The sequence below is a fragment of the Mastigoproctus giganteus genome, chromosome 6 (genome assembly GCF_048544385.1).
Source record: "Mastigoproctus giganteus isolate SK-2022 chromosome 6, ASM4854438v1, whole genome shotgun sequence".
Lineage (NCBI taxonomy): Eukaryota > Metazoa > Arthropoda > Arachnida > Uropygi > Thelyphonidae > Mastigoproctus > Mastigoproctus giganteus.
The window spans coordinates 62892878-62904985 of record NC_143580.1 but is presented as its reverse complement, the minus strand read 5'-3'; the positions used below and the strand labels follow the sequence as shown (position 1 = coordinate 62904985).

At 36.2% G+C, this 12108-nt stretch overlaps 1 protein-coding gene across 2 annotated transcripts in view; it reads left to right on the top strand.

The window, feature by feature from the left end:
* The window catches only part of hyd (E3 ubiquitin-protein ligase hyd), a 670489-nt gene that overhangs the window by 246427 nt on the left and 411954 nt on the right, over positions 1 to 12108 (top strand). For both annotated transcript variants that reach the window (XM_090375987.1, XM_090375986.1), the window contains exons 16-17: positions 2433 to 2590; positions 11853 to 12047. In XM_090375987.1, the coding sequence (XP_090232113.1) occupies positions 2433 to 2590; positions 11853 to 12047 (353 nt within the window). The remainder of the gene's footprint in view (positions 1 to 2432; positions 2591 to 11852; positions 12048 to 12108) is intronic.

Here is a 12108-nt window from a genome sequence, read left to right as displayed (position 1 = left end):
GAATGATAAAAATCTTTTTTTATTTAAAGAAATTTCTTATATACTTTTTCATGAAACATTTTTAACCACTTGTTTCTTGTCTTGAATTTATCAAGACAAGCTTTGAAATGAAGTTTTTATATGAACAAAGCCTTCTACAACAAGTATTAATAAAATTTAATTGAACAAAGTATTTTTTTGAGACAGGATTATTAAATACCTGAGGAAGTTTATAGTTGAATTCCAATTATGCAATATAAATACAAATAAATAAATAAAAAACTTTTCAGAAGAAATTGTTTTTCTTCTTTTCAGAAGAAAAACGATAAAATTTGTTCAAAATAAAAGATAAATAAAAATCCATACAAAACACAATTAACTGCCATTTTTGTCATGTCAGATGACTTGTCAGCAGGTACCTGGTTGATATTAAATTCTGTCAATTTTATTAACAATTACTTTAAAAATTTGTAAACATTCTTTTTTTACCTTTTATTTTACAATTTTTAATTTTGAATGTAGTTTGCTGAATTTACCAGTCCACTACTGGTTTTCAGTTGAGCAACACTGCGCTAAATTATTTAAAAAAAAAAAAAAAAAAAAAACCATCAAGCAGAAATAATGGCCAATATCATAACCATCTTTGCAGCCAGTTGATACCAGTGGTCAAGATTATATGATCTTCCATGGAAATTGTGACTGGATCATGCAAACTTGGAACATCATGATATTAATGAAAGTTATCCAGAAAAGGTTTCTAAAAATTGGCATTTTTTTTAGCTCACTAGTGGAAGTGAGGACAATGCTGTATGGTGACCAGGATATAGTGGAAGTTTACACTCGATACAAACAGTGCCAAAATCCCAGATAGTAGACCTGCAATGATACCAGTGACGGTGAACAAGGTTATTTTGTTGAACTTTACTAAGAGACCATTACCCATGGATCTTTGCAACAGTGAACGATGCACAGATGTATCTCCACCCACTGCTTCTTGCTGATTGGCTGTTAATCACCATGACGTTCAGTTTCTGCAGTTGAGTATAGCCAGCAGAAATACAATAGAAAACTCGTACGACAAGTAGTTTTCTTAATAGACTTTCATTTCCACTAGCAAAAGAAAGGTCAGGTTAGATTATGCCAGCAAATTTGGGATGGATTCAAGAGAACAGGTTTTCATTTCCACTAGTGTGAAAGGTCAGGTTAGATTATGCTACCAAATTCAGGACAAATTCCAGTGAAAAACAGTGTTTAGTGTACATTCCTGTATAGTCTGTAGTAAGAAAGGTTAGGTTTGATAATGCCACCAAATTCAGGATGGATTTGAGTGAAAAACAGTATCTTTAATGTTTGTATGCTCCTTTTTTTCACTTGAATCCATCCCGAATTTAGTGGCATAATGTAACCTGACCAGTTAAACTTCAGTAAGAAAGATTAGGTTAGTTTACAGCACCAAATTTGGGATGCTTGGATCCATCCTGAAATTGGTGACATAATCTAATCAACATTCTTAGTGATTAGTAGTGGTTCTCAAATTATAGATTGTGATGCCCTCAGATGTGTATGGCCTTTTCTTAAGGAGTTGTGGCAATTGCTTCAAATTAAGTTTTATTGACCTTGGTCGTAGGTAGAAGGAGAGGAGTGATTCACCATAACAGTTAAGATTTGTCATTGGTAGGGGTGGGGATAGTGTAACTACTGATACAAAGCAATGTTTTTTAGGCATTTAAAATCATATATCACTAACCCCAAACATTTTTTCTCTATACTAAGCACCCCATTACTTATTTATTTTATTGTTATTATTTATTTATTATTATTATTTTTTTTTTTGCAAAATCTATGTTTGCGTATAGCTATATATATATATGGGTATAAGCCAGAAGAACAACATTCTAAGAAATATATGTTTTTTATTTAAATATACTTAAATACTCTACTATTTTCCTCTTCATACCATCACAGCTTTGTGTACAAAAAGAAATGGATCAACACTTCATTTCAAAACATAATCTATACTCAGAGTATAACATTTTCTTAGTGGGAAAATAAGGTGCAAGAAGTTTACATCACATTGTCTAATCTACAAATAATGCCTGCTTCCTATGAAGTTGAAATGAGGATAATCAATATATGGTTAATTATAAAATTATGCAGAAATTTATTTCTTTTTACAAACACTTAATTTCGATATAGAATATTACTTTTGCATAAGTAACATTTAAAAAATTGTATGTTTGCATTCACAAATCACTATTCACTGAGTGTTAAACTGTTTGTGTTCACAGACAGTTTAACAGTGTAACATTCATCTTGATTTATTGAAGTGTTCATTTTGATATATATTCTGGTATACTTTGTTCAGTAGTATATTAAGGTGAATATCAATTACTGCCCTAAAACAGAAAGTTAGGCTATGGATAGTTTTTTTATTTTAATTTATTCATTTTTAGGTATTCATGCTGTTGTTCGCAGTACTGGTGGAAGATTGAGCTATGTTATTTATAATTTAGCAACAGGAAAAGCTGAACAAGATAGCCCATTTCCAACAGACACTCAGTCTTTTCTTGGTCAAGATAGTAGACTGATTTCACTAATTATAAGTGGGGAGGTAAGCATTTGTTTTTAAAAATTAAAATTTGAAACATATTAACTAGGTAAAATTTGAAAATTTTAACCTCACATTGTCTTTCCAAAAAGTTACTTCAATTTTCATTGAATATGTTTAGAAAAATGTATTATAGAAAGTAGATCATCTATTCTTTAGAATTATATTTTGCAATTAATGTTTTGAAATTGTCAAGCTATGGAGACTTCTAAACAACTGAAAACACCTGATTTGAGGTAGTTTCTAAACTGTACACACGTTTTGGTTTCTTGATCTCTTTTATAGGCCTGTATATGCATAAAAAGTGTTATTTTTGAAACTAAAAATAGAGAATGAAATTTAACTCTTTAATGTGAAACCTGTGCTTGTTTTTTGCTACACAAATACTCGATTCTGGGTTGAACATGAGATAAGCATACACGGATTTCATTGTCAACTGAAATGAGATGATTTCTGTCCTTGCCCTAGACGCTTGTTAAACAAGAAAAAGCTCACTCACACATGTAAGAAGTTGAAATTTGAAAACTGCAGAAAAACGTTCATTGCCATTCCTGTGAATGGCAGGATACGATTCTTTCAAAGAAATCCACAACTTGTCTAGGGGCAGATCGGTAAATCTCAGCTTGAGTGTACGATCAGATTGCAGTTCACAATGATCTTCTTCTTCTCTTAAAGTCAAGTTCTCAGGCTGAACAGAAGATTCAATATGATTTGAGACTTGCTGATATCCTTCCTCACTCTCAAGCCCAAGCAGCAGAGGAAACATTTCAAGATTTCCTTTTGCAGTATTATTTTTCCAAAGATTTAACTAGTTTTCTTTTAAATCCAAGAATCTTGTCATTTGAAGTCAAAACATTTTCTCCAGGGCCTTGCAGAGATTTATTCAACTGGTTCGTGTGATGAAAAATTTTGCTGAATATGCTAGTTTCTGCAGCTATTCTTCATCTCAAAGCACTCAGCAAAATCTGGCCTACTATTTTCTTGAAAGTGCTCTTGCAATTTACCTTTTAGAAAAAACAATGTTCAGAACTCTTCCTCTGCTAAGTCACTGGATTTCTGTATCTAGCAGGAGATTTATGTGCTCTTTGTCCAGGTTTTCACACAGTTTTTTAAACGTTCTCGAGTGAACTAGTTTTAATGAAGTTTTTTTGTAGCATCATCCAGAACTTTTTTCATCTCCAAGGGTTTTTGACACCAGTGCCTTTCTATGAAGAAAGCAGTGTGTTGTGACAACGTCAGGATTTTCTTTTTTTACAAGAGAAGCAAAACCTCTCATGGAGCCAACCATTGATGGGGCACTATCAGTACAGATGCCAACACAGTTCCTCTAAGACAGACCTTTTGTTTCCAGATATGAAAGCAAAACATTAAATATATCTTGGCCCTTGCTTGTTTCGGGCAGCTCTTTGCAGCAGAAAAAGTTTTCTTGAGTTTCACCATCATTTACAAATCTTGCAACTGCTACAGCATGACATTTATTGGTGAAATCTGTTGACTCATAACCGTTTTTCAGTTCATTACACAAAACCTCTTCAGCATCATGTGACATGTCATCAGTACATCAACTTATCGTGATGTTTGAGAGTGGAACCTATTCAATTTCTCGTACTGTATCTTGCCTTAGCATTTTACTTACTATAATTTTATCTGCTGGCATTAGGTTCTCACCAACTGTGAGACTTCTCCATTTCTGGGCAATAAGTTCTGCTACTAAATAACTTGCTTCCTAAGCCTTTTCACTGAATGTAACTTTTTTAACAAAAGCTTTTCTCCGTTTGTTTGAGATTCCAATAGCTGCTTAAAATAATCAATACCTTAACTTATCAGATGGCTGTGGTTTGTAGTTAAGTATCTTTTCAATTTTTCTGGAGCCATTGCTGCATTTGTAAGTTGTTTGCCACAAACGATGCACAATGGAATAAGACAACTTTATCAGTCGATGTAAAAACCCATTGATAAGTAGCTTTCATTATAAAGACGGACTTTTTTATGTCCTTTTTTGCACTAGTGCAGCGAAATGATTCAGAAAATTGTAATTCTTCATCACTAACATTATTAGACTTGTCTGTGGGCCTAGGCTCTTCTTCCACCTCACACCTAGTCTTCAAAAATTACCACATTGGACAGTCAGACATGTTTGTAAAACACAAACGCCAATAAAATATAAAACAGAAGGGCATAAAAAATAACCAAACAAGAAAATCGCAAAAAATATATATATATATACAGGGTGTTTCAGTTAAACGTTTCAGAACTTCTAAGAGGGGTAGGGTACATCCTGACAACTCGAAATCATATAGCAATGTGGGGTCGGAAATGCTTTCCTGAAGCGGTGTTGTACACAGAAGCACCATAAAGAAAGAGACCGTAAGTGAGAAATCGTTTTAATAATACATGAAAAGAAGCAAAAGGTACATGGATTAAAGTAAGTGTTCGAAGTTTCTTCCACGGGCTACAATGCACGCCTCACATCTCCGACGCATGGACATCCGAACATTCTGGAATACTCCAGGCGAATTTCGAATTTCTTGAACAAGAACGCCAAGTTAGTAGGATGGATGATTACACGAACGCAGAGTTAGCCGATATGCATTTGGCGTACGGGGCTGCAAATTGTAGTGGGCCAGCCGCACAGCGTTTGTACGCGGAACGATATCCGACGAGGCGTATTCCCAGTCATAATTTCTTTGCAAGACTGCACCAGAGGTTAGCTGAGAGAGGTTCATTTGAAAGAGCTGACAGGGACAGGGTAAGAACAGCACGGACTCCAGCCGTCGAACAGAATGTGCTGCAGCATGTACAGGGGAATCCAAGAACGAGTACACGAAGTCTAGCAAACGCAGTCGGGGTTTCCCATTGCAGCGTCTGGAGGATTCTCCGAGAACAAGACAGGCATCCGTTTCATGTGCAGCGTGTCCAGACACAGCAACCGGAGGATTATGCACCTCGTATTGCTTTCGCACAGTGGTACCTTAGAAAATGTGCTACAAATCCCCTTTTTCCTGCTGAAGTGTTGTTTTCCGATGAGGCATCCTTCACAAGGGAAGGAATTTTCAACACACATAACGACCATATCTGGGCGGTCGAGAACCCGCATGCAATACGACGTCGTGCAGCACAGATTCGATTTTCACTCAATGTATGGGCCGGCATTATGGGAGATCACCTCATCGGACCTTACCTGTTACCGTGTCGTCTAACCGGACCTACTTGATCTTTCTGCAGCAAGTATTGCCACAACTTTTGAGAGATGAACAGATTTCTGCATCGACGCAACAGACGATGTGGTTCCAACACGATGGAGCCCCTGCCCATTATAGCGGAGATGTTCGTAACTACCTGGACGTCACATTTGGTCAACAGTGGATCGGACGTGGTGGACCCGTGCGTTGGCCTGCTCGGTCACCCGACCTATCATGTCTTGATTTTTATTTCTGGGGTCATATGAAATCGCTAGTTTATGACACCCCTGTTGACAATGCTGAGGAGCTGGTTGCAAGAATCGCAGTAGCTGCCGAAGAAATTCGAAATTCGCCTGGAGTATTCCAGAATGTTCGGATGTCCATGCGTCGGAGATGTGAGGCGTGCACTGTAGCCCGTGGAAGAAACTTCTAACACTTACTTTAATCCATGTACCTTTTGCTTCTTTTCATGTATTATTAAAACGATTTCTCACTTACGGTCTCTTTCTTTATGGTGCTTCTGTGTACAACACCGCTTCGGGAAAGCATTTCCGACCCCACATTGCTATATGATTTCGAGTTGTCAGGATGTACCCTACCCCTCTTAGAAGTTCTGAAACGTTTAACTGAAACACCCTGTATATAAAAACTTCTCAATACAATTCACTTCTAATCTACACAATCCATGGTTTGCAACGTTCACAACAACAGCAGTTGGAGGAGCTAATTCAGGAGAGAAAGGCTGACATCATCAGCCTACCATCCTCCATTTCGTGCAATACAGCGCTCACCAGTTGTCAATGGCCTCCCCCATCTAATTTCAAAAACTGAGAATGGACTCAACCAAAAGAACATGGTCTTACTGCATACTGCTATACGGGGCTGAAAAATCTATAATGAAATTTCTAGAAGGGCTGCTTGGTCACTGTCCATCACTGTGAGCACTATCATCATGTGGCATGCAAAGTTCCAAAAAATGATGTTTATTTATTATATATATTTTTTTCAGTTACGATTAATTGCGGAACCCTAGGGTTCTGCAGAACCCCGGTTGAGAGACCCTGATCTAGGCATTAGGTAAATAATAGGTATGCCAGTCATCGAGTACAATCCAGTGAATATTATTGAACAAAAATCTAGCCAAAGTGGATGTCTCATTCTGCTAGCTCAGAATTTAACAAGAGTAATTTTAAAGAAAGAAATTGTTTAAATTAAAAAGTTTACCTATGTATATGAAATAAGGAAGTACAGAAATTACGACTGGTAGAAAGTCCTGAAGTGAAAAAACCCTAAAGGTGTTTGTAGGGACAATGTCCATTTTACCAGCCTAAACTTTATCACAAACTATAATGGTGAATTTAGAGAAATAATAAAATAAAGTTTGATTGCTAAAGTGGTGGTGAAAGTTGTGCAACTTATAAAAAAGAAAATTTCCATTTTCTTTTCTATGAATGGCTAGACAGTGTATGCATAGTGATGAACGTGTGTAGTGTTGTGTTGTAATATCTGGCTGCTTAGTTACAACTCATCTGCTATACCCATGCGTGGCATGTAGAGCTCGGCCAGGAGTAGATAGTGTGTCAGGGCTGAGGACAACCTGCCTGGACAAGGCTGAGATTAGTCCAAGTAAAGTAGGAGAATGAAATAACTACTGTGCCACATGGGACTTAAACACTGGGAAAGCAAAAATGAGAGTAGGAATGTGTAATAGGTATAATGACTCTGATGAGTAAAATGAATAACTACTGTAATTACTGGGTGGGCCAGTAAATCAGGTCTTATAATGTGGGATTATAATTTTCCAAATATTGACTGGAACTTGTGGGTTGGTCACTCAGACACTAGAAAGACTTTTGTAGATTTACCAGATGATTATTTTCTACAGCAGCAGCACGTTAGAGATGCAACAAGAGAGAGATATTCTTGATCTGATTATCAGCAGTGATTATTCATGTATTAAGAATCTGCAGATAAAAGAACCATTAGGTGGCAGTGATGACAGTGTATTGATGTGGGGTTTATTTAAAGATGTAACTACCATCGAGGGTCACAGAAATGGTTTTTGCTTTCGTAAAGGGAACTGCAGTGGCCTCAGACAATTTTTAAATTCTGTACAGTGGGACCAACTGATGATGATAACCAACAGCAAATTTTAAATGGGCAGCATTCAGAAAGTAATCACAGAAGCTACTAGGCTTTTGATACCATCTAAGAAATACTATTCAATGCATTTAACTAATTAGACATGTGGCAAAGAAGAAAAGTGCATGAGATTTGTATAAATTATCTGGTGATGCAGAAAATTATGGTAGATAATGAACTAGTCTCTAATCAAGTCACAAAGGAGGTTAGGCAACCTAAGGCAGATTGTGAGAATTCTCTGGCAAAAGATGACTTAACTAGTGTTTACTTAAAAGATAAGTAAATGCTAGAAGGAAGTGGTTCAATCATATTGGCCCACTTTGTATTGATGGTTCAACTGTTGATGATCCTGTTCAGGTTGCTGAAAAACTGAATAAGTATTTTGCATTATCATTCACACATGAAAAATTCTTTAGGGAAGTGGATGGCAGAAGTTTATCAAACTCTAAAGGGAGCTAAACGATTTTGTAATAACGGAGTGGAAAGTGGAAGAGAAATTGTTGATATTAATATCAACCTTGGGTGGATAGGATCTATTCAGTTATATTAAAAGAGGCAGCAAAGGATGTAAGCAAACCCTTCACCATAATTATGAGAGCATCCTTGGATTCAGGGGATGTCCCCATGGACTGGAGATGTGCAAATGTATTCCCAATTCACAAAGGGGGATCAAAGGGTGAAATTAGCTAATTATAGACCTGTTAGCTTAACTTCTATTCCAGAGAAAATAAAATGGAGTAAATGGTTAACAGGAATTTTTAGCAAGGGTAAGGAGGTGATTATCCTCCTTAACAGTGATAACAAAGTGGTTATCCCCTTGTAAAGGTTATGGTCAGGCCATAACCTTATACAAGTACTGTATACAGGTCTGGAGGCCTCATTTTAGAAAGGATGTAAAGCTGCTGGAACGAGTATGGAGAAGGGCAACGAGATTGGTGAATGGAATGAAGGGTTGCTCTTAAGAAGAAAGGCTCAAGTTCAACAAATTGCAATGTCTGGGGACCAGGCACTTGCAAGGTGATCTGATTGAGGTGTATAAGACCTTGAATGGTTTGAGCAAGCTCAATGCCAATGGTTTTCTTCCTCTTGCCCAGATTAATCACCTGAGGGGACATAAATTCAAACTGAGGAAAGACAGTTATAGAATAGATCTGCAGAAATTTGGCTTTCGCCAGCGGGTGGTTGATTGCTTGGAACAAACTTCCATCTGTCATTGTGGAAGTTGACAGCTTAAATAAATTGAAGGCAGATCTAGGCAATATTTGGAGAGAATGGATGGATGAAATGGGTAGGTCTTTTTTTGCTGGTGCTGAATAAGCTTGCTTGCTTGCATCATATGCTTCTACTAATGCTAAAAAGTTAAAGTAATTCAGGACATTATTATGGCCATATGGTGCAAGGAACCTTAGGCTTATGCTGCACCAGCCAAAAAAAAAAAAAAAAAAAAAAATCTAGGCAGTAGTACAATTATACTTCAGTCATAGCATTAGTTTATTAAGGGGTGATTTTGTCTGGCCAATTTGATCGGATAGTTCATGCAATAACAAAGGAACTGGATGCAAAAATTAATTTTGATATCATATACTTTATATTTCAGGAAAGTTTTTGAAAGTGTTGCACATAAAACAAAGTACAAAGACTGCTGTACAAATTGGAGCATTGTGGCATTAAGAACAGTTTAAAAACAGTATCAATGGATACTGCTTTTTGCAGATTAATGTTATTAGCAGATTCCCCCAGGGTTCAGTGCTTGGCCCACTATTGTTTTCTTTATTTATTAATGATATTGATGAAGGTTTGGCAGGGTGGTTCAATGGTAGTAATAATGACAGTTATTACTGTCAACTGCAGAAAAATTGCTGAGAAATGGCATTTAGTAGAGGCATATGATGCAAGAAAGCAAGCTTATGTAGCATCAGGCAAAAAAAAAAAAAAAAAAAACCACACTTACATCCCTTCCCTCTAAATGTTTGTCCAGTTCCTTCTTGAATTTATTTAAGCTATCAACCTCCACAATGACAGATGGAAGCCCATTCCAACAATGAAAAACCCGCCGGCCAAAGATAAATTTCTGCACATCCACTCCATAACTGTCCCTCCCCAATCAGAGTCCAGTTGAAGCTAAACATTGACAAATTCAGCAAAGTACTGTTATGGGTAGCAGTAATCCCCGAGTAACATTCTAAGTGTGTGGTTAGGGTGGTGGAAAATGAAAAGGACCTGGGGAAATCGTGTAATCAGATATTGAAGTCTTCTGTGCAATATAGACATGCTTCAAGGACAGCTTTGAGGACCATTTGTCATTTTCACAGGTTCAAATTTGATTAAATTTCTATATTACCAGCCAGACTATTGTAAGTTGCTGATCTCTGAAATACTACATGTCAAAACAGATGAAAGCTCTATTAGTGTATGGGAAATTTCTATAAATGTACTGCACATTATGTCAGCTGGAATTATATAAATATACATGAAAAATAGTTTCTAACTCCCCAACATACAAAGGTTATATATGTGCATCACTTTTGAAAATTTTATTTTCTTCCTTCCTTTGGCAATAATAATATTGAAAAGTTTTTGCCCCACTTCAGGGAAGGTTTTCATTATATGTTTTATCATAGAGGTAAAGTTGCCATAGTGGGTTTGAATTAATCTTCTGTTTTTATTAAAAACGGAATCTGTGTTTGGTTTCTTGGAGATCTTGTGGATTTCATTTGGCATACGTCTTACAAAATGGGGAGTAGTATGATTTTTAACTTTTAATGCTACATTTTTGGCATACGGTGTTAGAAGACTTCAGAATTTGGAAGAAGTACAAAACAAAATAAATTACAGGTAATTTTTTAATATGGTAACTGTGGTTATGGACACATTGTTCTTTTGTTAATAATTTTGAAAACGAAATGCACAAGGCATAATCCTTATGGGTTTTGATAATTAACTATATAATATCGGTGTAGATACACCATAGTTAACCCATAAATTTTAACTACATAAGTAGTGTAAAAGGCATTGTTTTAATTGTATCTCATATTGTGGGTGCCTTCACAATGAGATAGCTGGTATTGTACTTCAAATAAATAATGCTTCTCTAGTAGAGAAGACTACTGTTATTTATTTTCAGAGGATACCACCATCACCTAGACGATCTTTTCGAAACTATTGGGCTTCATCAGTGGCCGGGCAGGTACCCAGGTAATACAACAAGCCATCACAGTTGCGAAGTTATATCCACAATATGAGAGATGCCAAAAGGGTGTGGTAATAATCTATTTCGAAAACGAAATGCACAAGGCATAATCCTTATGGGTTTTGATAATTAACTATATAATATCGGTGTAGATACACCATAGTTAATTGTGCATTTCGTTTTCAAAATACATTATTACCACTCCCTTTTCTCTCACATCCACAATATGAGAGATGCCTTTTGGCATCTCTCGTATTATGGATATAACTTCGCAACTGTGATGGCTTGTTGTATTACCTGGGTACCTGCCTGCCCACTGATGATGAAGCCCAATAGCTTCAAAACAATTGTCTAGGTGGTGGTATCCTCTGAAAATAAATAACAGTAGTCTTCTCTACTAGATAAGCATTATTTATTTGAAGTAGTGCAATACCAGCTATCTCGTTGTGAAGGCACCCACAGTATGAGATACAATTAAAACGATGCCTTTTACACTACTTACCTAGTTAAAATTTATGGGTTAACTATGGTGTATCTACACCGATATTATATAGTTTTGTTAATAATATATTACTGTTTTAACCGTTTTAGTATATTGTTAATGGAGTTATGTGCAACCAAATAACCTATACTTATAGAACAGTTTTTTTTTTTTTTGTTTGTTTGTTTGTTTAATACATACACTGTCATCCATTTCATTGGTGATATTTTCAATAAAAAATTCCAGTTTACTTTTGTGTTTTAATTGCAGAATGACTCCATAGCCATGTTAAGGGATGGCAATAGTGCAATATATCCTCTTGCTAAAGATTGCACCGATAGTATAAGGGATCCAGTGTGGTTAGACTTACCTCCTGCTCGAGCTATAGGTTTAGGTGTTCATCCACTAAAAGATGTAACTGCCAATCAAAAGAATCAAGTGGCAATTGTTGTTTTGGCTTTAGAGGTAAGAATATTTCCTTCATAGTTGATTTAGACCACTCTTCCCTTTACATACATCCACATAC